The following is a 25,564-nucleotide window of genomic DNA, read 5'->3' as shown; positions in this document are numbered from 1 at the left end:
AGTAGTGCAGAGCGATGATGGCAGTTTCAGTTTTGCAAGACTGATCTAGTCAAGCTTTAAGTGCACAGTGGGCTTAAGGGTAACAAGATAGTCCAAACCTAAAGACATTGAAAAGTTAGGATTTGACACTATCACACCAAACAGTTTTAAAAAAAACAACTTAAGTTTCTCCATCTAAACATTAACTTCTACGACTTCCTAGTAAAAATCAACAAGTGAATCTTAACTAACACAGATCTCATGTGTGAATCCTGTTCCAAAACAGGAGGAAAGTATGAAAAGGGTAGCACAACTGAGAGGAAAAAAAGTGATAAAGATAGGAGCCAGTCAAAAGACTATAGAAAAAGAACACCATAGTGCCAAAGATGAAGTCCACAAGGAAAAAATAAACCCAACACACACAATCTGGCTCTGTGTGGAGACCAAGGAAGACAACTGAAAAGGTACCTTTAAATTCATAACCCAGCTTCAGCAAAACCATTTGAAATAGTTGCACTAATAGTGATGCAAAAGATGCTGCAGCATGTTTGACAAATCGCAGAATCTTACTCGTGTAGAAATAGGTTCCTCCTATTGAAAAAAAACAGTGTGAACACAAATTATTCACCTGCATAAAGATGTACTTCTATTCTCTGGTGACCATTAGCTTGTGGAAGAGTGAGGACAAAGCATGGAAAGCCAGGAATATGAAACTTAAGCAAGCGTAGTTTGAAGAGTCTGGATGCGCTAGATATTACAGCAAAGCTTTTGTAAGAACCACACATCCTAGGGAAAACACATTCAAGATGGAATGTATGACTTCAGCAAGAATACCTTTTCTTTGTGAGAATTAAGAACTCTAAATAGCAATGAATTCCTTGCTTACAGAACTCAGGATTTCTCAGTGATGAGAGCTGTTGATACTAATTTTGTGGGTCACAGCTCCAAAGAGAAAAACTACGTTCTTATTTTGGATTTGAAAGGGTGAGGACTTTTCACCATCTCTGCCTTTACATTGGAGGAAGTCACTGCAGTGGTCTGCCTCAAGTGCTAGAGACACACACTTCTTCAGAGCCACGGGAACAAAGCTGCAGTTCCCCATACTGCTGCTTTCCTAGAATCAGTCACATTCCAAGAACCTGCCATGACTGTGTGCCCCTTTCCCCACCCTCCCCACGTTTGACCCAAACTACCGGATTCAAGTTCAAAGGAATGTACTGAGATGAGTTCCTTGTAGAATTCTCCTGTATGAATACAGACTCAGGAGCACAGAAAACAGCTTTCATACTATGTCAATTTTAGTTCATTATGCTAAGCCAACAGAACTCCTATCTGTGCTACACATTTACCAAGAAGAAATACTTGCCTCAAGGCATTTAAAGTCACACCCTATAGTCCAAACAAACTGATTTCTTGTTACTGAAAACATACTTCATTCAAGAGTAACACACCTACAGAATCCCAAAATTGGTTCCTCTCTAATTCAAGGCCTCTCAAGAAACAACTTCTTCCTGATAACTGAGAATTACCAACAATCAAGAAATTCAAGATGCTATGCAAGATGCAGGCAGACACAGTCAAGACAGGGAGGACAACCATCCCTAGAATAGATATTGCCTTGGAAAGTCAGAACCTTATTTACAGCAAATTCATTTGGTTTTGAGCTTTAAGAATGTAGTCACTAGGAAGTCTATTGGGAATAAGTTTTTCCCTTTGGAGTTCCATTTTTAAAATTAGTTGAAGTTTAGCTTCTAAAAACACTCTGATAAGCTGCAAGGTTAAATGAGGAGAAAAAACCAAAGCAGAAAGTAGGAAGGTATCTTTCAGATTTCTTGGATAACAGAAGTACTACAAAGTAACAATTCTGCTAAATCGTGAAAGTTCCTGTAAGAAAAAAAACAACAAACCAAACAACAACACAACTGGACCGCAAAGAAGTTTCTGTCTGAAAACCCTGACCAAAACCCTCATAAACAGACACATATAGATGCAATACCAGATTAGGAGACTCTTACGATCATTGCTGGTTGGAACAGCCCATTGTGTTCCAAATCAGTTTGGAAATGTAACTTGTTAAGATACCATGGCATTTTCATTTTGAAATTGTTTAATTCCTACAGCAGCATTGGAAAAAAAAAAGTTGATAATTATACATAAGAAGCTGACAAGTACATAAAGTTTCAACTGATATAGAAAAAACGGTATTTCATAGAAGCTGATCTCTAGAATTTAGTTACTGGTAAATTTGGCAGAGTAGGAAAAGTGTTTAAATAACATTACATGGAAAATGCATCAACTAAACTATAGACCATGCTGCTATCCAGGTAAAACACAAGAAAAAGTAACTTACTAGATGCATGTTTCTGGCTCCTATCCCTAGAGTAAATTCTGGAAGATGGCACATGAGAAGCCGAGTATGCTGTAAGAACCTCCTTCCGATCAGAAAGCATGCTGCAGTCACTGCAAGTGTAGCCATTGATCATTGCGGTTGGTGTTTCTGCTGTTGCGATATCACCATTTCCCTGCATCGGTGTAGTATCGCTACCTAGCAAACCAAGAGTAAAACATTCAGTGCATTGACATCAGTATTGCCATCGCTAATTACCATTAAACAGAATGCATGTGGAAGGAAAAGGAAAGTGTAGTTACCTTTAGGGTCACCTTCATCATCAAGACCTTCAAAGGAAAAAAAAAAAAATTTGGTCCCAAATATAAGGAAGTCCCATAATCAACTATGATATCTGACATGAACTCGAATTTAAAGTCCCACTAATTTTAAGACCACAAAGAAAAGCCACCTTATGATTAGTATTTAACATATTTTGCAGTCCACCACATGAATAGATCCATATATTCAGACATTAATGTAGTAGGGTAACAGTGAAAAGCATTCTACCACAAAAGCGGCAGACAATATAACATGAATGACAGCTACGCCTTTTCTTAGCTCCCATGTGACTTTAAAGCAGCTAATTACAAGCTTACGTTGTTTCTGTTGCTTGGTAACTACTTTGGTACTACTGTATCTTAAGATTCTGTTTTAAGAGCCAGGTAATCTAAAGTTGAGAAGGTGTTCTACTAAGATTGAAACAATTCTTTACATTAGGACTCTGGGAAGGTCACAAGCATACCGACTAGAAACAAAATAGTCTGAATCAGGAGATATAATAAGTTGTTGATCTTCTCCTACACGACATTTTACATAGACAATACTTTATGTAGACAACTCCCGTATTTTCCTCTTCAGTGAAAAATTAGGTTCCAGAATAACATACTTGTACATACTTGCAAAAAGAAACCAGCCAGCCACTACTTTGCAACTTTCAGATTAAGGTACATTAAGTTGAAACACACTTGACTATAAACAAACAAGAAAATGCTTTTCCTTTGGCTTTTCAAAGACAAGTTACATGTTTACCATTCTTTAGATACAGTATTCTATGCACATTTTGAAGAACATAATGATAACAGATAATTGCATCTATACAAGTCTATAGCGCTGCATCACAAAATCGTATACATTTGCCTGGCATATTAACTTGACTGTGCAACATGTCCTGATGCTGACAATGCCCATGAATCAAGTTTACACACTGGACTGAATTTCCAGTAGGCATCTTAGCAAGCAGACATCTACAGCAAAAGAGTAAGTACATGCACACATTTGAGGGCAGGATGGAAAAATGGATGGGGAAAAGAGGGAAGATGTGGGCATATGTTTATACACACCAAACCACAAGCAGTTTACACAGTCTGATATGAGCAATAGCAATGATTACCTACCCCAGAAATGATCAACTTCTGTCTGCTCCCGAATCAAAGATTCATCCAATACAGTAGATACCATTGATGCATCACTGGCATGGCTATTGAAACTGCTTTGGCTAAAAATGGAAGAGCTGGACAGATTTTTCCTTGGTGTGTGTCTTACACTGCCAGATTGTTTATTTGTACTTTTGCATTGCTTCAACATCCTAGGAAACAAAGCAAAGACAAATAAGACATAGAACTAAAGATGCAAATTTCTCTTCGTCTCTCATTTTAAATGAAAAAAACCCCAACAGTCAAGGTATTTTAATACCAACGTGACTAGACAACTCAAATCAGGTTTTAAAGAAAATCCTCATTCAACCATCTATACTCTTGCAAAGACTTCATTGCAAACCACACACTGAACATAATTTTCAAAGTATGATAGTAAACACTGAGAACAAAGAATAAACCAGCAGGTAACCTATGTTTGTGCTACTGTGTTCAAACAGGAAGTTTCAAGACTCCAAACGATAAATTAACTTGTGATGATAAAAAATGCTTACTTATAAGACTGTTCTCTGAAGGACATGTTTCCAGCATAAGAGCTGTCATGAGGGATATCATTTTGTGCATCATCTGATTTATTAAATCTTGCAGCAGCTAACCGTAAACTACGCCGTGACATTCTTGGTGAGTCAAATACTGGATCTATTTTGTTTTCAGTCTCAAAATCCAAAGCAGATGAAGAGTAACTTGAACTGCAACAAAATAAGAACAGCAAAGTTACCAGAGTTTAAGAGAAAATTCCCCCAGTAACAAACATGCCCTTCAAGCTAGACTAAGTTTCCATTAAAAGCAGTTTATCCAGGGTTATGAAGCAGTTCCCACAAGATATGCCACATAACCTAAACAACTTAGAACTACATAGATATTCAAGGTTCCCTTAAGCAATTCATATTAAAAAAGTTTAACTGAAAGCAAGTCACAGTTAGAAAGAAACAACCACCATGGAAACCACATTTGAAGTTGAGCCAGAGCAAGTATCGGTTATACAGCCTCGATAGTTCTTTTGGGACCAATTTGAGAGGAAGCCATTCATGACACAGTTTCTTCACCATGCCTAGCAGCAAATTAAAAATCATGATGCACTCTAAGTTGCAAGTTAAAGATTCATTTATAGTCAAAGGAGTCTTTTTTTATTATTTTTTATTTGCCAATTCCTTGTTTTGAGAACCAAAGACCCATATGTCACACTACTCTGAATTTCCATCTCCCAACAAGTAGGAACTTCCCCCCTTTAAGATACTTAAAGACTTCCCTACTTTAGCTACATTAGTTTAACTACCATTACTTTTTAAAAAGTGCTTTTAAAAGATTTCTTAATTTAATGCAAATCATTAGAAATATTTAACTCTGAACAAATTAAAAAAAGAAGTTTAGAGTCTTTCATCCATTTTTTCTGTTTCATCCTACAGAGGCAAGTTTACATGTAGACAAGCCTCACATCATTACCCCAGAACTCTACTCCACACTTCTGCACTTGATTTTCTGAGAACCTCCATGAAAACTTACAGTGAAGACAAAGCAGCAACACAAGGCAAACACAAACAGATTAAACAGAGGAGTCAGTAAGAAATAAATTTACTATATCAGAAGTCTAGCCTAAAGCAGAACACTTATCAAAGGAAACATTCAGTCATGTAACTGAGCAGAGCTTGCTGTTACAACATATTGCACACAGGAAGGCCAGGTCCTAGAACCACTCAGCACTATGAGCGCTCTATGTCAGCTTTCCTACAGAGTCTGTCCCCTCCTGGACCACAGGGATATCCAGAGCTGTAACAACAGTTACTTTAATATTCCTGGGGTATTTGTTTGGGGTTGTGTTTTTTTTTTTTAAAGAAGAGCTGAGCAAGGTATTGTTAACTAAAGCAGCTCCTTCTCCCCAAAACCCCAAAGAAAAACAAGCAAGCAAATTAGATATGAAGGAGTAGATTCTACTGTGCAATCTGTATTTGAAATGGAAGCTTTCCCTTTAAAAAAAAATATGAACAGCTACTATAAAATGTAATTGTGCAAAAACAATTTAATGGAAATAATTTTCTTACACAGTAATTAAAAACCCAGAACATTACAAAGTAATAATATGATACGTATTGTATTACTTTGGCATACAAATAAGTTAACATCAGAAGGCCCAGTAGCTACACTTACAGTAATGATTTAATTCTGACAGGGTGGGTGCTTTTGAAGCGAGTTTCTTGATTGCTCCACAATGCAAAAAGTAAAACACATAAGATGGGACTGTGTCAGAGCACATGAACAGCGTTTCTTTCAGCTAAAAAACACCCTAACCCAGGCAATGCACTGCAGGAAAACACCTAGCTGCTTCAGCATCAAATGGGCATTCAGCCCACAGAACCAGACTAGAGCTTGTCCAAAATAACTTATTCTATCACTCAGAGGTGCACAAATTTGATGGCAGGTCTTCAGCAACACCTGCTTGATCTTATTGGTCTGCCCTGCTAATACTGCCACAAGCAGTGCAACCCTGCACAGGGCAGGAGTCTAAGCTCAGCTTAAGACAAACCCAGCATACATTACTATACACATTACGCTTATTAATCCTTGCTTACATTTGGGTGGAAGGGGGAGAGGAAATAAGATGGGAGCCGCCTCATGTGAAAACAGGTTTAGTCTACATTTGGTTAGGTACAAAAGGATATAATTTTCACAGTTTTCAAAAATATTAAGTTTAGATAGCTTGCATTCTGACAGATGTGAAGCGAGAAGATAAGTTAAATACAGCTCCTGTTGCTCATTCTGAAAGGGTCGGAGCCACAATAGTTTACTATTGAGTCCCTCCCTAAACAGTTGTTTCAGCACTCAGTTTTGCTATTTACACTTGCCACTATGCATTTGCTTTTCCTCATCTTCACCCAATGTTTCTTACAGACAGTCAATTCACAAGAACACAAAGTACACAGGACAAGCTGACAGCTGTGACCAGCCTCAATTTGTTTCTGTTTATGAACACTTGCTGTTATTATCTCAGTGAACATTTATATCAATTCGGGTTGAATACATAGCTTGGAGTTGGGCTCTACTATCGAAAAAAATAATAATCATGGCATCTTTTCCTCTCTAAACAAAAAGACAGCTTCTCTCTTGCTTATGCAGGATAATAATTCTCTTCACACTGGAAGTGTATTACCTGTCCTCTGTTGGCAGGACTGTATCTAGAAGCCTCCTAACTTGCCATCTCACTTTCCACACTTTGGAAGGCAGCCTTTTTTCTTCTACAGAAGAGACTACAGTAAACAAAACCCCCCTGCCTTTCCTTCCACAGGACAGAAATGAACCTGTACTTTTATGCAATATGTATGGCTAACGAAAAAACATCTTAAAGGTGGGATGCAATTAGCCTACACTCCTAGATAACCCACATAAACAGTGCAGACTCTGGTTCCTTCCCCTGACAAACAGCTCCCATGGCTACTGGCAGATCTGCTGACTGGATCTAGTCTTACATTTCCAGCTTCTTAATTATTACCTTGATACCTCCTTCACATGAGCTTCTACAGAATAAGAATGTCCTAAACTTCAGTGGGTTAATTTTCAAGTTATATTTTTATAAGTGGAATGAGAACAAAGTCTGCCAATTTTAGCACACCAATAGCTTTGTCTGGAGGACCTTGAGTTATTTATTTTACAAGTATTCCTTGGAATGAAACAGGTAGTAATGTTCTTGATTATTCAAGATAATAATAAATGCAATACACCTAGAGAACTATAGCTAAACAGACATCTTCTAACACAGACACAGGCATATCATCAGTATACGAACTTTCATATGCTTTCTGACCAGGGCATTACTTTAACTGACCGAGGACACTACCTTGAGTTGTTTAGCCATTGCTTCGATAAGTCCCAGAACACATGTAAAAAACCAAAGGATTTTATTAAACTATTTTGCAGAAAGTTACATCCTGATTTAATGCTCTGACACATGGGGGGGGGGGGGGGGGGAGGGGAAGAAAAAACCAAACTAAATTCTTATCAATTTAATCTATATTTGTGAAGAAAAAGTGTTAAAAGTACGTGAATTAACAAAAACAATGCAACTCAAAAGTTGATGGTGACTAAAAGGAAAGATCAGCCTGAAGAGGGGGGTGTAAATTTTATGTTGACAAGTGGGTGAGATTCACAAGTTTGACTTGCATTTTGAGGAGGATAAAGGTTGTTTAGCTATATCAGTTTAACACTTTTCTGATTTGGGGCCACGAAGAACTACAAACAGTTAAAAACACACAGTAATCTCAGTGACTATTAATATAAATTCTATTAATAGGTCATAACCAACTCTATTAATAGCTTTATGGTATCTAACTTCACCATACTACTTTCTGCAGTGCTACACACACAAGCTAATTTCTTTAAAGAAACTCACGGACAGACTTTATAAAGACTGAATTGTCAAAGGCAGAACAAGCCAGATCAAAATATAAGCAAACAAATACTGGTGAGGTAGAGAGGAGGAAGAATGAACTTCAGCACAAAAATATTTCTGATTAGCAACTCTGCCTAACTCACCCTTTCCTCAGATTCTTCCAAATACTGCTTGACCCAAGGTTGGAAGAACTACACCAATAATACATGGCATTCTCCACAGATTCAGCAAGCAGCCATACAGCAAGGGTCTGCTCAAAAGATTGTAGTTTATTCTCTTGACACCCTGAGAGCAGGCAGTGTACCAAGTAGTTTTCCCCCATCATTTTAATATTTGGGGCTTCACAGAATTTTTCAAGAGGAAATTTTAAAGAAAGTGCTTGCTAATCCTTCCTTTCTACACAAGGAAGAATTAAAATGAATTCATTTCAACCTAGTTTAACTAGACTTGCCTTCATTAAGTCAGTTATTAAACTTCAGCTTATCCAGCTCTATCCATTTCTGAATACCTATATGTAATACAGCTTAACAGCAAAATGGGAGGCTGAAAAGTTTCAAGACATGTAACCCTCCCCTTCTACAAAGGCCTCTTCACAAGTTCTCAGTTTTGCAAAATGACGATCTTTATGTAGGAAATCAAGCACTCCCATTGTCTTCTACACAAAACCCAAAGTCATAATGAACTATCCTCCAGACTTCAAATAGGATTTATCATTCTGCATCTTCCTTTCCTGGCAGGTTAATCTTTGCTCCTGTTGTATTCTTGTTTGCTTCAGTGAGAAACAAAACTCTTGCCTGACAAAACAGTGGGCAAGAAGAAAAACCCAGCTCAGAGGGTTTTAACCCCAGATTAGTTTAAGCAAGCCATTGAACTTTACTTTTTCTTTTTCTTTTTTTTTTTTTAATATGTGTATTTCCAATAGTATTAGTATTAAGAAATTAAGATTGCTAAGACCTACTTATTCCCCCCTCTTGTCTGTGAGAAAGATTAGTCGCTGTGGAGAAGATTGTACAGTAGAACATACTAGTATCATTTCAGACAAATACAACAACTAAGGAAAAGAAATCAAATTAGATGACAATTTCACAGCTTGTTTTAAGAAAGATATGCTCACAGAGACATAAACAAGTCACTATCTAAACCTGAAGAATCAAAGTCTATTTGCATTGCTCACAGTAGGGAAAGTTATCCTCTTTAAAAGAGTTAAAGTATTTCAGCCAATCTAAGGTACATTTGCAACATAGAGCTACTTAAACCAGCAATATAATAGTGAATCTTCTGGCTGCTATAAGGCACATAAGTCATCCTTCATTGTCCAGCATGCCTTTTCTTGAAATTAGTAAACCCGCCTGTATTTACCTAACATTTTATCAATGTTTTTCTAAAAATTTAGGAAGAGTTGCAATTTAATTGATTCAACATAAAACATATCCCATTTTGCAACACTGTTGACATCGGGCCATAGCTAAAAAAAAGAAAAAATCCACAAAAAAACCCAAACCCCAAACAAACCATGACCCCCAACAAAAACTGACAATGCTACAGTTTTAGAGTACACAAAATCAAGAATATTAAACTCGTGCTCTCTTAATTCTACAGTTTTGCCAACTTCTGTTTTATTGGCAAGTAGCCAAGTATTCTCCAACCGAAATACTATATTTTAATACACATTAAATACATAATAGTGATTTACAGGCACAAAATACAAAAGCAATCTCATACTGCATCCTAATGAACCATTTTTTTTCTCCTAAACTTAAAATTAGCTAAACCAATAAATCAGGCTCACTGATGTATACTTGCTTCAAAAGACATCTACTAATTCAACAACAGGAAAAGCTAGATAAATGAAATCAGCAGCCACAATCTGCTCTAGTAATGTTAAAAAAACTCAAATGGGCATCACAAAATTTATTTTGAATACACAATACTAATAATGGTCAGTTTAACAAAAAGATACAAGAAATAGCAAGTTCATTAGAATACAGATTTTAGATTCACACAACAAGCAGTTTTGATAAAACAAGTAACCAATATGCCACTTCCAGCCAAATTCCATATTAGTAGCAATGAGTGCATATCAATCAGTGTTTTAAAGTGAAAATGGCACCAAGTCACAAAAGAAAACACACACAGAAGTTACAAGACATACCAGAAAACATCTAATAATTTTGATGACATACTTGTAGAAATAAAACAGCAATTGTAACTAGGTGGAGACTAGTTATTCATAGCAACTAATAAACACTGAGTCATTATCTTAGTCATTGTCCTGTTAGTTCAGCATGTATTCCTTCCTTCATTTAGGACACAGCAGTTATTTTCAAAACAGACCAGATAAAGCATGCTTCTTCAAAGTAGTCAGCTACTTACCATGAAAACTAAACTCTCCATAATTAACATTCAGAGAACATATAGTTTCTCTACAAGAAGAAAAGAGTTCTCACCTGAGTGCATATGTATAGCCAGTGTTCTCTGGCAGACATTGGGGAGGAGTGTACGTGTGTAGACGTGAAAAGTCCATGTTGACTGTTTCAAATCATACTGTAAAAGGTGAAAATAAAGTAATGCAATGACTTAAAATTACATAAAGTCAATGTAGGAGCCCTTGCATTGTTCAGCCTGTATTATGACATATTGAAAAAAAAAAAAAAGCTACTGTTACCAGAAATAGGGAGCTCTCAATATTTCAGCAGTATTGCTGCTAGCGCTAGATATCCCTTATCATTACTGCATGAAGTTCAGTGTATTTCTGACCATGACTGTCTTTACGATACTCTATTTTCTGCAATTTCCGAGTTCTCTGGAACATTACTGTAATATGAACCAAGCTCTTATCACAACTCTACCACAAACACTTCCACAGGAACTAAGTTACGCTAGCAACCCCAAAAGCTAAGCAAGCATAAAAATTTAATAAAACTACATAGCCATGCTTTCAGAGACCTCTTCACAATGAGTTTTGCTTTGAAAGCCCATTGAGCAGCACCCAGGCTGTTCTGTGCACCAACAAAGTGTAACACAGATGAAACTTGAGAAAGTTTTTACATATAGTCAAATCATTTTACTCTACAACCTTTGAACACCATCCACTACGCAGCAAGGGAGTTTCCTTCATTTCACATAAAATTCTAATATTTGGTATCGGTTAATTTATTCCTGTCATAAAAAACACTGAATACACACCCTAGCAGAAAAGCCAACTGCAAAATGACTCACATGGCTAGAATTAGGTACATTTTCCAGAGTGCCATCCACTTCCAAAAAAACCCCAACAAAAAAACCACCAAAACCACCAAACCAAAACCACCGAACCAACTCTCATAAAACTTTCCATGGGGTCTTTGAAAGGTATCATAGCTTTAGGAAGAAAATAAAAACTGATGTTGTCATATTGAGAAACTGTAGGGCTGCATGGGTGACTACTTGTGGCGTTATGTACAATTTGACTTTAAAGTTCAAAATATTTGCAAAAAACCTTGAGCCCTTCTCATTTTTTTTTAGCCACAAGAAAAGTTTTGCTTTCTAGAAAAGATTCCTAGATAGCAGGTTATTCATGGTTAACAAATAGGAATTTGGCTATCCTGGATTTGCATGGTTAGCAAAGCAGAATCTTGGCTATTTTCAGATTATCTACAGCTCCTGTTTCAGCAGTAGTAAAAGATATTCCACACAACTGTGATGACATGCCTAAACTAAGGTAAAAATATCCCTAGCTATGCTTTAATTCTTATAATCAAAACATCAACAAGTATCTCATTTTGGGGATGCACTTTGCTATGCTGAAATAGGAGCTTTCATTTGTATAGCTACATATACATAAAAAAATAGACAAAAAACAGCAAGGTACAGGTAATAGCAGCTCAAAAAGAAATCTCTACACATAACATTAAAATGCTCTTAGTCAGTCCACCTGTAGCCTCCAAATCCTGATGTCAATAAGGCAGGAGGATATTTCCATTACTACTGAAGACAGAGTTTCCTTCTTGTTTTTAAAAATCAAAACTTGCAGGCCTAAACATTGTAGCTTTCTGAATGCAAGCACCTCTCATGCATTTGTGGGGTTAATGAAAAATAAGGTCTCACCTCTGCTATTTACGCATCTTTTAATATCATAGAGAAAGCATTTCCACTAAGTGATCTTTCTCTACACTTAGTTCACTTGTCCCAGAGCTATGATGCTTCCACTGGCTTGTATATGAAATTAGTTGTTTGTTTAGAGGAAGCTTAAATCAGTAGTGCAGAAGCATTAGCAAAGAAGTCTTCTAGTTCTCTTGCAGCAAATACTGCTCAAAGACATAACAGCTGCTGCCATACTTTGAGAACAAATAAGAGCTCATTTTAGAACACAGGAAACGGGGACCAGAGAGTAATGATTCCCCAGTAATGAAAGTGGAAATACAGTTAATTTCAAGGTGAGGGATACTGATAACAGAGAGCACTTGTTTTAAACAACAGCAAAACAGATTTCTTGGACATATGCCAGTTGAAATTCAAAACAATCATTAAGGTTGATCTGTTTAAATTGGTCCATCCCAATAGAAAGATTTTGAAACTGCAAGCTAGGGAAACCTCTGTTTAGTTTGCACCGGAGCTGATCTTGACTGCTCAGCACACATCATTTCATCAATAAACCTAGTTTTTAACTGGCAACTCAATAGCCGATATCGTGCTTTTGACACCCAGCAATATTTTCCCCACATGGAAAGCTAGGCTATGTGAGTGAGCTTTCAGTAGCCACCCAACTCCTCCCTCTGCCTCTGCTACCCATATGGGCAGGGCAAAGGCAGACCTTGAAAAATAATATATTGGCTCAGTTTCTTTCCTGTTCTTTTTCCCTTCCCCATCAGTTCTCTCCTTACTTGATTTCTGAAGAAAACAAATGCTAGAATTTACATCATATTCCTTATTTAATAAGGTTTGAAATATAACATTAAGTTAGTACTAGTTAAAATATGTACTTGACAATGGCACTGCTAACTGAAAAGCCTTGAAGGAATTTATGCGTAGGTCTATTAATAGCTGGTTTTCATAGCACCAAGATTTCCAGTAAAGATAAAAGGTTTGCCATCTGAACACCACACAGTTAGAAATCACTCTTAGAAAATTTAGGGGCTTGGTGTGATTCACTGGTTGTCTGATGCTCTAAAGTTAATTCAGACTCAAAGGGAAAAACCTTTACTCAATTTTTCAAAGCAACAAAACAGGCTTAACTGACTTAAACAGAACTTGAAAATAATCTTCAGAGATAACCAGCACAACTTTCAAAAACAGGCATCTAGAATTTACTGTGAAACTAGATTTAAAAAAAAAACACCAAACACACCCGGCTACTAGTTCAACAGCTTAATTTCTTCAGAACAAAACCCACAAAACAAACGATCAACCCAATTTATTTAGAAATATTCTACGTACTTATTGCAGCAGAACTTTAACAGACCAGGGGTGGGTGGAGGACAGTAACTCCCTCTAATTTGTTCACTCATGTTTAACAGCACTCCACCTTTCATATATTAATTCTTGTAATTTATGAAACTTTCATATACAACTGGAACAAAGAGACATGTTTATAAAATATTTTGGAAATCTAAAAATGACGAAACATGGCAGAGAACCTTAGAGGTAGACACAGCACTTAGTTCCAGTTTAAACACTTCTGGGTGCCCAGCAGGTTTCTGATTTAGGTACCATAGATTTTTGTCTGGACTCAGATTCATGGAGGCCTTTAGTATCAGCTTTGCTGCAAGCATTACTGGGCCCAAACTTTAAGTAGCCTTTTTTCCTTCTTCAGAAGCCCATAAACATCGATTTCTAAGTACAAAGGGATATATAGTGAAAGAACTAAGCATGTAGTTACATAACCCCCCCCAAGTAATAAGAATACATTTATAAGACAACCTAAAGGCAATTAAAGAGAAGCACACATTTCAGCCAGAATGCTAGCAGACACTATGTGCACCTCAACTTACAAGCTAACTTTCACATTCCTGCAGAGGAGACTGCTGGATTATTTGCTTTTTTGGGGAAGCAGACAACTACCACCATCTCAAGTATCCTCTCCCCCTTGCAATTCAAATGAATCAGTGTTAGGGCAAGTCAGCAGAGCAGAAGGGCAGGAGAAGACACAGATTCTGACTTGGTCAGAACAGAAGGAAGCACAGGGACACCTGTATTCAGTGCAGCAGAATTTACCTTTGCACAAAACCCCTTGGCAGTCTCCAGAGAATGTGAAGCATCTGAGTGGCATGAGACCGCATCACTACCTCATAAGCCTGTTTATCTGAAAATCACTTTCAGAATCAACCAGCCTCAACGAAACCCTAGTACCGCTGCAGCAAAATTCTGGCTTTCATGGCAGGTGATGAGATGCTCTGGTAGTGGCCTTTACGCACAGAAGCGTGGCAGTGGGGGTGGTGCCAAATACACATTGTATATACACTACAAGCACCTGGCAAGGACAAGGATGAACCCCCACTTATGTCTTTTGGGGTACACAGACTTCCACAAACGTACTATCTAGGCATTTCCTCACAAACACCTCTTGTGATAAAGGAAGTGGTAAATCTCCACTTCACAAATGGGACCTTGGCAGAGCAGAAATATTCACCATGAAGTCTGTTAGAGAATGAGAAAATTTGCAAGAAAGCATGTCTTATATTTTACATTACAAGGGGTAAAAAAATTATACATTTACAGTCTGAGAGAGATGTTGGTAGTACTACTTTCAAGCAGAACCTATTCTATCCTTACCTTTTAAAGCAAACGAACTAAGTTTAAGTCATTATGATTTAACATACTAATGCCACAAAAGCTAAACAGACCTTTGGGCAAGTTATTAATAACAATGAAACTGGAACATGCAACCCTATCAGCTCCTGAGAGCAAGCCATTTTTTACTTGCAATTTCAATTTTTATGTTCTACTTCTTCAGAATAACCAATAAGATTACTGGTTTTGGTAAAAAAAATAAATAAAAAAAAAAGGCGAATTCCCAAGTAAACGTACTCCACGAAGAATGTTTCCACATACCCAATTAACTACTAGTTTAAACAGGCTGAAGAGCAAGGAGCTCCGAGCTAAATCAACATTTTATTAGAACACACATTCTTAAAACGTTAGTATTCCTTTAAAACAAAAACACAAAAGCAAACAACCAACCCCACCCCCAAGTAATAAAATTCGCGTTGTAAACCAGGTGTTACCATTGAGTACTACGGCAAAGATCCCCCGACACAGGTGTCAAACTGTAAGGCTACTAAGGAAAAAAGAGGTTCTCCACAAAGCAGTAACATTGCACATTCACATTAAGTAGCCCCTGAAGCGGTTTTTCAACGAAGGGTTGATAGAAACCAGCTATACCCTCGGCTACGGCGAAACAATAAACACGCCTGTTCATTGTTTACACGCAGGGAGCACCTGGAGCGCTACGTGACAACCCACCGAGTCATTTTACGAGCCTGGAACCTCCAGACCGCCCCGCCATTCAATACCTACGAGGAGTTCGGTGCGCAGGCCTCCGCATTTAAAGAGGCTCGGCGCCTTGCTCGAGGCCTCCCCCACCCGGCTCTGCGACCTGCCACGGAACCAGGCAGCCTCAGAGCGCTCCGGCGGCTCGCCCGGGCAAGCCTCCGGCCCGGCGGAACGGCCGGGGACGGCTGGAAGGCGCGGCCGGTGCCCAGCGCCGCGGGCTGCCCCGGCCGGGGGGCGGGGGGGGCCGGGGGGCCGCCGCGCCGCGCCCGCCGAGGCGGCCCGGGCTCAGGGCGCGCTCCCCGGCCGACGGGACATGCTGTTCCATGCCACACCGCAGGATCCCAAAATGGCTTCCCGGCCCCAACAAAGCCCGCAGGATCCGAGGGATCTGACCCAGCCTCCCGGAGCCTCCCTTGTCACTCAGAGGCAGAGTTTGAATTCACTGGACGCGGCCGCCTCAGCCAGCCCACGGCTTTTAACCCCTTGGTTGCCCCCGCGGAGAGGGTCCGGCTCCGGAGAGCGGAGGGGACCCGCCGCTGGCGCTCGTTCCAGCTGTAGGCTCGCCCGCAGGTAACCAACAGAAGGCTAGTTGTCCGACTTGGCTGCCTCGCGTCCCGAAACCGCTTCACCGGCCCGCGGAAACAACCTCAGCATTAGCGAACCCCACAAGACCGACCCAACGTCCTACTCGTCGTAACTGACGCCTACACCTCAACGCCCGAAGCGCCCGCAACTCTCGCCGCCACCGAGTCACCAGTCGGTCAAGCTGCACAGATTGAAGATATGCGCGCCACCACGCTCACCAATACATCAACGTAAAAAGCCTGCTAAGCTTGTCAATAAAGCCCTCCATACAGATCACCGACAACAAAGCAGCCTGCGACTCACTTCCATAATATTATTATGAAAATTAGCAAACACTAATACACCCCCGCAGGCGAGAGGGGGAATTAGACATTAAGATTAACTTGGAAATCCAACAGAAGCATTAGCCTGCAACAGTCAGTTGCAAAGCACCAAGAGGGAAAATTTTAACAAAATGAGCAAAGATTTCACTTCCTTTTTGCGTGATGTTAAACTGAAACCAAACTGTGGAATAGCGGGATTGCACATACTGCAGAAACATGGAACCTGGAACTTGCTAGCTAAGATTTTCATTTCCTATAACATATTATAAGCAATACCTTTTTTTTTTTTTAAATAAATAAAGAAACATAAAATAAGGCAAAACAAGTACATTTTCTTTCCAGCAGACACAAAACTTCTCGAGGCTGCCAGAAAACAGGCGCTGCCTCTAAACAGTTTCGTGTTTCAGATGCTTCTACCCCTGTGGTCACTGAAGAGCAACAAAACACGATCACCACACGAGGAAGACAGCTCTACCATCTCAAAACGAGCACAGTACTGAAATAATCAAGTTTTGCAGTACAACTATAAGCAAGTACTGATTCGGTCAGTGATGCCAAACTCTTTTACAGTAAAACCCTACCTGTTTAACAACACTCCCCACAGAAGCAGTTCACTGGCAGCAGCTGCCCTGAGGTGACAACCGGGGGAGGGAACGCAGCGAGGACAGGTTTGGCATCACCCAGCACCTGACCACAACCTCATTACAGTACATTACCTTTGGACTAAAGCTGAGCGAGCGCAGGCACTACAGCACGCTTATCAATTCTTTATCAGAGTGGAAAGCTGCAGGTTGTAGTAACTTCTGACAAGAAAATGCTCCAAAGGCCAGGCCCAGAGGGCACCCAAGCAGGCGGAGATTTGTCTTTCTCCTTCCAGCTTAACAGCAGCCGATCCAAGCAACTTCGGGCCCTGAAGAGAGCTCCGCGCTTGACCCAACAACTCCAGCCCGACGTCCTCACGCCCTGCCGCCTTCCTCGGACCACCGGCCGAGCTGAGGAAAAGCCGATCTCCGACCCCCCACCCCGGCCGGGAGGAGGAGGAGGATGCAGACCGAAACACAACGCCCCAGGGGCTCCCTCACGGGCAGCTGCCTAACGCGGCCCTGGCCGCCGGAGCCCGCCTTTGCCCGGGACCGGCCCTGACGGCGGGAAGCGGCGGGCGGGCGGGCCGAGGTGGGAGCGGGCGGCAGCAGCCGCCAGTCAGATTGTGACGGGTAAACGTGGGCGGGGGGGGCGGCGAGTAGCGTGGCAACGGCCGGAAAGGGCTGGCGCCGAGCCGTTCGCCAGCCGCCCCCCGTTCTGAGGGAGGGATGGGGGGGGGGGGGGGAAGGAACGCGGCCTGACCCCTGAGGGAAAGGGGAGACCCTCCACCCGCCCCAGCGCGGCCGCGGGGAGGGAGAGGCTCCCCCTCACAGGCGGAGGAACACCGCACGCACAGCGAGGCCGGGGCTGCCGGTTACCTGGCGCCGGTGGAAGGAGGAAAAGGCAGAACCGGCGGCGGCGGCGGCGGCGGCGGCTGAGATTGGCCTCGCCCCGCCCGCTTTGCTCGAGGCCGCCGGGAGGCCCCGCCCCGCCCCGCCCGCGCGGCGCGTGCCGCCAGCCCCCCCCCCCCAACTCCGCGCGGCTCGCCCCGCCCACCCGTCACCGTCCCTCACACACCGCCCCTCACACCGCCCCTGCCCCGCCGCGCTCATTCCTCCCCTTCTTCCTCCTCCTCCTCCTCCTCCTCCTCCTCCTCCTCCTCCTCCTCCTCAGCGGGCACCCCTCGGTGGCGGCAGCGCCCCGGCTCCCCCCGGCCCTGCCTCGGGCTCTTCCCTCCGGTAGCACCGGCCCGCGGGCGGCCGCAGGGAAACTGCCCCCCCCCCCCCCCCCCCGCCTCGGCTTCCCCCCTCCACAAAATGGAGCCGTGGATGCCTCTGAGGGAGAAAGGCGGGAGAGATGAGGAGGGTTACCGCTGATCTTCGCTTCGGCCTCTGTTGCGTGGATCCTCACTGACTTTCTTTTTCCCAGCGTTTCTGCCTCTCCCCTCGCCGTTTCCTTCCCACTCGGTCTTTTTTGGATTTTCTTTCCCTTTCGCTTGCCGTTCGCCTCCAAGACTTCTGGCGCTGGCACAGCAGGATGGGAGGGCTGCGGGTCGCACGCTGCGCCGGGGTGAGCTTCACCCACGCCAACACCGGGTAACCGCTGGACAACCGCACGAAAAAGAAATGTCACGGGCCCGCTCTCGGCAGAGAAGTTGTGGCGTGAAAGAAGCCCTGTTGTTCAAATATTTGGGGAACGCACACAAATAGGTTCAATCTGAAATCTGTGTCGGTCATGTTTTGTTAAAGCTTTAGTCTCCCCGAGCCTACAGTTTTCTTGCGGGCATCGCAGTGCTGTGCGCTGCGGGCAAGTTTACTGTTCAAATGGCAGTAAACAGAAGAGTAGGGAATGTGTCACTTGAGAAAGGGTGATCGGGCCAAAAATTGTTATTTACTTGAGCATGCAAGAGAAATGACTCAGCTTGCTGGGAAAGAGTGGGTAATAAATGCATAATTGTCAAATAAATAGACTCTGTTTACTTGTCAGATACAAAGTGGGTAAAAGTAGCTAATCCTTAAGAAACAGAAAAAGATGCAAAATAAAGACATTCACTTAAGATGTTAGCTGACATCGATGTAGCACTGATTTTAGGCAATTACTGTTTATTTCAAAAGAGCTTTGCTCTAGAAGTTTTAAGATGCTGCAGCCAAAGTTGAGCTGGTCCCAGTAACACTTGGAAGCCAGCACATAATTTGGTAAGACGCGCAGCCCCTCACCCGTCACCTCCTCCTGGCATGTGGCTGAATACTTTGCAGAAAGGTAAATCCCCTCACTTTTCTGACCACCCCTTCTCTTCCTGCACTTAACTCCACACCCATTTTCTTGTCTTTAGAGTAGATAATGTTTAAGGGCTTAAGATAGCCAGGGAAAAATCACTTCTTAGTTTAAATCTCCCTGAAATTCTTCGGTGGTTTAAGGCCAGGCCTTCTCAGGGATATCTCTCCCCCTGTCCCCCTGGAGCCCAGCCAGGGCAGGCTGCGTTCTGCTCTGGCAGGACCAGGCATGTCACGCTCCCCGGGCGTTGCTGCAGCTCCCCAGGCTGCTCTGACTTGTCCCGAGCAGTTGTTTTTCCATCAGGACCAGGCCGAGAGGCTGGAGGAGGATGTCTTAGACTCCGCTTTGCCTTCGCTCCTCAGCTATGAGGGTTGGTGATAGTGCCGTTGCCTTCTAGTTTTTAAGGGAAACTTGGTCGGATGTCCCAGTTTTGTTAAAAGAAGCTGGTACATATAGGGAGCTAATTTTTTTCATGTTTCAGAAGAAACTGGTCTGAGGCAAACACAAATTCTTTCAAAGTTTTTCAGCATCCAACAATGAGCTCTGAACGTGAAGTGGGCTCACTTGATTTTGTCGGCTAAACTGAAGTGTGTAGAAAAGCGGCCAATAAGAATAAAAATTGATCATATTAAAAATGTTTCAGTTTTAACAGTGTAGAGAGCAGTCAGGAATTTAGGGGAAAAAAAAAACGTTCTTAACTAACATCAGGTATAAAGAAACTGCAATACAAGGCCAAACCAATCCAAGGTCCACGTTTCTCTAGTCCTACCTCTTCTTTCCTTCCCTTCCCTTCCCACTGTGATTCCCACATTTTTGCTCCCTTCCCATTCCCAGTGCACTCCTGCACTCACACCTAGCAAACCTGTTTTGCTCCCTGTTGTGGTCCTTGCTATCAAAAGGTACAGGTCCCCACAGTGACTGAAGGTATGGACTGAAGGTGACAGAAACCAGTGCAGCAAGGTGTTTCTGACTGGTAATACTGGGTCCTGGGCACAGCATGCTGCTGTGCAGGTTGGAAAGGGTGAAATGCTTCCCAGCGTTATGGAGGGGCAGCATTCCATGGGTATGTGCATCGCCAGCGCAGGGGTGCCTGGAAGCCCTGGGCGGGCTGGGGGATTTGCTGAGGACGGGACACTGCTGTGCCAAGGGTCAGTGAGGGGACCAGATCTCTGCTTCGAAGTCTGAAGGTTGTGGGGTTGGGGAAGCCCTGAAGTGAGTCGCAGGGAGCTCGGCAGCAGCCTGGGGAGGGATGCTGGGGTCGGGGTGCTGGGGTAACGCGTGGCAGGGATGCGCTGGGCAAGGGGGATGCTGTGGATTTGTTCCTTAGTGTGAGGAAGCACGGTGACCTTTATGTCCAAGGCTGGGGATGTGATCATATATATGCAGTAGTATGAAAATAGCCTAAACCACCTGGAAATCTGTTTTCTCGCTCATCAAAGAAAAAAGTTTCTCGCCAGCTGCATCACACTTCATGGTTAAACTTTCTCTACACCATCATTACTGTCAGCCAAAGGCAATGGGTGCTCCATACAGGGCAATTAGGTTATCAGTTAAAAGGGGGCTGCAAAGAACTTCAATTCAATTTTGCCACTAGATCCTGCCATAGTCCTGACTTACAGGGGATTTCAGACATTAACAAGAAAAGCCGATTACATACAAGGCAGGCCGACAGAGCAGCCGTTCTCCTCACAGCTCTCATCTGCTGCTTCATCTCAGTTACTGCTGTTTGTGAGCTTCCCTGGGGGATTGATCTCAGTAAATGGACACAAGCCTGTTAACTGTAATTTTTGTTGATCCTTCAGCTGCCTAATAATGAAGTTTTTTTGCTTTATTTTTCTTTCTCTCTTTTCAAAACATGGTTAGAGCCTCACATGAAGGGCTGAGGCACAGAGCAGTCCTTCATGTGTCCACCAGGACCAGCTCTGATCCACTCTTTTAGCCAACAGTTGCTCACCTTCCCATGCAGTGACCCTAACACAGATTCTGCAAATGAAACAGAAACCTGGCCCCTCTCAAATCAGCAGTTGACTTCCACAGGCCAAGATGTTACTTTATATCTGGGAAGATGCTCTAGTGTTTGTGTTGTGCAGACAAGGGACTTCTCCTAAGTGAGATAAAACCTATGCAGTAACCCATCAGAACTCTAATCTCTCTCTCTCTAACTTTAGCTATTATAGAGTAATACCTTAAATACAGTAAATAAAATAATAAATAAAATAAATTATAGTATAATAACATAAATATTATGGTTATGCTATACTATAATAGTATAGTTTTATTGTAGTATAGTATATAGTATAGTATAACTGTACTGTACTATAATAGTTATTTCCAGTTGTAACAGGAAAGTTGTTATACTATAATAGCTAAAGTTCTATATGTAAAGATTAGATTAGATTACAATTCTGATGGGTTGTTATACTTTATTCTAACTTTCTGGTTATAACTGGAGGTTAGTCTCTGGGGAGCACACTGTGTACGCAAGCAGACAAGGTGCATTAGTGCATCTTTACCGTGGGCTCAGATGACACAGCGCACTGCCGGACACCTGCGGACAGACTGTCTGCAATCTGCCTACAGCATTTCTGAGGAAATCTCCAGATTGCCTGTAAGGACCTGCGTGGATGAGAAGTGGATGGATCTGGGAACATACTTGACCTCCAGTCGCTCCTAAAAATGCTGTCTAAGGTAGGCTTTCTCTCAAAGTCTAGGTGCCTCATTTGGCAGTGCCCTCTCAATGTCTAATTAATTGATTCTATTTAAGGTAGTCAACAAATATTTAGAAGATTCTATATTCAGTTTGACAAATGCATGCACTTACCAAAAACTTCGTTTTGCTGAGAATCCAAGTCCCAGGATCCTCCACAACAGGTCTTCTAGCTTACAAGGACGAAGACAGAAGCACATCTGTTCGTCACAGGAAGGGCAGGGCTAAAGCCTGCTTATCTAAAGAGTCTGAAAGTTTGAGATAACTGTTTTGCCCCTCAAAATTGTCCTTGCTGAAAAGTTACGTAATTAATATGATCCTAGTAACATTATGCAATGAATGCAAATAAAATCTAGTACATATAACAGCTGATCTAGCAAAATAGAAAAAAACCCACATTCATCTCAATTGTGTTCTTACTGACGCAGTATAAGGCTGAAGCTGAGAAAGTTGAGTCTCAAAAGTAACTTTAAACCCCCGGCTTATACACTATCTGCAGGAGACTCGATAATACTACTTCTTCATAAAGGGATTTGAGAAATTTGGGTTATGTAAGTTGAAGTATGTTAAACTATAAGCAGAGTCAGCATATTGTTGAAGTCCTATATCCAGAACACTAATACAAGGATGTAGTGGTAGATATCTAGTTCGTCATACGTGCATAAACAAGATCAGTTTGCTGTTTAATGTCTCTGGAAGGACTATTAGAATATTCAATTCAAAAAGCTCTCCTGCCTCTGAAGAAAAAAGCTGGTTTGCTGGATGATGCAGAGATTTTTCTTTGGGAGGCATCCCACAATGGACTGTTCTAAAAGATAAAAAAGTGCTCAACATAGGCAGAAGAAAATTTCCCCAGCCTGCTGAAGATACCAAGCTTGATGAATACTTCAGCTCTTACTAGTTGTGTACCGGCTTTAGAACATCTTGAAAAACTTTGACTAGATTTCACTTCACCTAAGAAGGTTCTCTTATCTTCTATAATCCCACATTTGAAGTCAGGTTTTCAAATATCTCTTCTTTAGATCACAAGAGTAATCAAAAGCACCTGCACAACATTGGCACTGTAGCTATCATGAGGTTGCAGTCAGTGGTAAAGAATCTAAATTTTGCCAGCATAGGAAGCTAAAAAAATGTGCCTGTAGTAATGTCATTAAGTAGTATTTAATTGGTGGATTTTTTCAAGGAAACTTTAAAATAAGAACTGGGTTCTTGTTGCTGAAGCAAAATTTTACGTTACATTGGAAGAACCTGCTGCCTTGCAGCGCTTTGAAACACTATTTTTTTTGAAAACAGTGTTGAATGAAAACTCTAAGGGATCTGCTAGGATAGTTACACAGTCTATTTCCAGTCTAATTAAATTGGCTTTTTAATCATTGACTAGACTAAGGAAACAATTTCATGGAATCACAGAACAGCTGAGGCTGGAAGAGGCCTCTGGAGATCAGGTAGTCCAAATCCCTGCCCAAGCAGAGTCAGGTAGAACAGGTTTCCCAGGACTGTGTTAAGTCAGGGTTTGAATATCTCCAAGGCTGGAGACTCCACAACCTCTTCACTCCATTTAATGCCTTCTAGAGATTTTTATTTCACTTATATTGCACCTTCTAAGAATTTCAGCTGACCCTCCAGTTATAGTGAGTTAAAGAGTTAATAGTTTTTAGTCAACTAAAATGCCGCTCAATACAGGAATGGTTATCTTTTGGCTTTTCATGAAAAGTCAAGTCAACTTCAAAGACAGTATATATGATCTAAAATGAGTATCCTTTTCTACAGGAATGCAAAATAGCTTTTAGATCCATAAGAAACTACTCAATTATCCTGTATCATTAGCATTATTGTCCCTTTTTGGTAGAATTTTCAAAGCAATCTAGTATTTTGTGGAGAAGTGGCCACGAGTTTACTTGGCTGCTTTTAAGCTAGGAATAAGACTTGTCTTCTGTATCTAATCTCTCTCAAATGTTTCTTTGAGAATGCAAGTAGATAGTGCTATAAACAGGTCATGGTTTCGTTAACAATTATGTCACAAGTCTGAAAAGGTAAAGTTAGCTCAGATGGATAAACAAACATGAGGACTTCCTACAGCATAAGGAGTATTACCAAACCCCACTGAGGTTGTTTTTAGATTTGATACATAGCTGAGGCACTTGGGAGTTAGAAGCCAAAGAGCACTTTTTGTCTGTAATACAGATAATTGGGAAAAAAAAAAAAAACCAAAAAAAACCAGGATCCTGATTTTCCATGTTTTGTGTGCAATAAATAGCACACTACCCCACAATGACATAGACAAGATTTGAGGAGCTCATTTACTTTATTACATAGCTGAGAATATAAGACAACACTAAAACTTATACACTACATGGGTCTTCTAAAAAAATAAATCAAGCTTTAACCTAATCTTGCAGAATTTCATTTCAAATATGCAAACAAGAGTTGCTTGCTTTCCAAGGCACAATGGTATAAACATAAAAACTGCAGATGCAAAATATTTAATACAAAAATATAAATACTGTTTCTCTAAATGCCAAAACAGCATATTTCCTCTTATGTATAAACCTTAATTTAAAAAAGGCTAGCTTTATTGTCAGTCATGAAATGTAATACAATGACAATAAAAACTATTCCTTCAGTGACACCTGCTCAGAAGATGTCCCTGTTATACCAGCATGAGTACTCAAAACATTATCAAAATTTTGCTGCATTATGCAAGGGAAATTTGGCTGGTTTTTTTCCTGATAAAACTGATCCTCACAGACCCGACTCTGTAAAGTCTGAATATTATACAGACTTTGAAATGCTCCTTGAAAGACAGTCTTCACTGAATTACATTAATAACTTTGACATTAGACTATCACTTTGTTAAATACATTATCTTTCTCAATTATAAATAGCGTCAAATTCCTGGAAAACACTCCTCCTTTAAACCTTGTATCTGAAAAACTTCCAATGCAAAGTGAATTAAAACATTGTTTTATTGCTAGCAAATACAAAGAACTGTTCAAATGGCAAAGAACAGAGATTTGTGCCAATTTGACTTTTAAATGAGCTAATAGTGAACTTACAAAGAAAAAACAATCTATTTATTGCTCAGCCTTTCTTAAGCAAATGAAAATACAAAAGTAATCCAGATCATACAGATTTCACATACAGTTCACTAAAAAGAATTTCAGCATTGATTCATAAAGCTGATTCTTTGGCTGACTGAATGTGATGCAGTAGTTGATTACAATAGACTGGTGTTTGATGCTTATGTACAACCCCTTCAATTTCTCTCACGAGCAGTTCTGGATATAAAACGCTTCCTTCTTTTAAAACTTCTGTAAAACAAAAAAAAAGTTTTAGAAATCATTAGCCACTCTGTGTTTCTCTATTCAAGTTCCCTCAAAGTAGCCAAAACCTAACCTGGAAGTTGTTCTACAAGTTGTGCAGTCATGACAACCTGATTCC

At 41.1% G+C, this 25,564-nt stretch overlaps 2 protein-coding genes across 16 annotated transcripts in view; both read right to left on the bottom strand.

Annotated features, from left to right (window-relative positions):
- SUN1 (Sad1 and UNC84 domain containing 1) overlaps positions 1 to 22,339 on the bottom strand; it is a 35,782-nt gene extending 13,443 nt beyond the window's left edge. For 2 of the 15 annotated variants that reach the window (XM_049835447.1, XM_049835452.1), the window contains exons 1-5: positions 4,296 to 4,490; positions 3,763 to 3,953; positions 2,629 to 2,655; positions 2,330 to 2,524; positions 448 to 570 (exon numbers count right to left, since the gene is read on the bottom strand). In XM_049835447.1, coding sequence (XP_049691404.1) covers positions 448 to 570; positions 2,330 to 2,524; positions 2,629 to 2,655; positions 3,763 to 3,953; positions 4,296 to 4,417 — 658 coding nt within the window. In that variant the 5' untranslated portion in view covers positions 4,418 to 4,490. Of the gene's footprint in view, positions 1 to 447; positions 571 to 2,329; positions 2,525 to 2,628; positions 2,656 to 3,762; positions 3,954 to 4,295; positions 4,491 to 10,629; positions 10,727 to 15,622; positions 15,821 to 17,276; positions 17,729 to 18,020; positions 18,111 to 18,512; positions 19,999 to 22,237 lie in introns of those variants that run through there. The other 13 variants (XM_049835448.1, XM_049835454.1, XM_049835440.1 and 10 more) reach the window with 12 other exon arrangements.
- Positions 22,340 to 24,419: 2,080 nt separating this feature from the next.
- The window catches only part of DNAAF5 (dynein axonemal assembly factor 5), a 31,654-nt gene continuing 30,509 nt past the window's right edge, over positions 24,420 to 25,564 (bottom strand). The window contains exon 13 of the mRNA XM_049790981.1: positions 24,420 to 25,434. Coding sequence (XP_049646938.1) covers positions 25,295 to 25,434 — 140 coding nt within the window. The 3' untranslated portion in view covers positions 24,420 to 25,294. The remainder of the gene's footprint in view (positions 25,435 to 25,564) is intronic.

This window comes from Accipiter gentilis, chromosome 33 (assembly GCF_929443795.1).
Source record: "Accipiter gentilis chromosome 33, bAccGen1.1, whole genome shotgun sequence".
In the NCBI taxonomy this organism is placed as follows: Eukaryota; Metazoa; Chordata; class Aves; order Accipitriformes; family Accipitridae; genus Astur; species Astur gentilis.
Note: the sequence above shows the minus strand (reverse complement) of the source record. Positions and strands in the feature narration are given on the sequence as shown.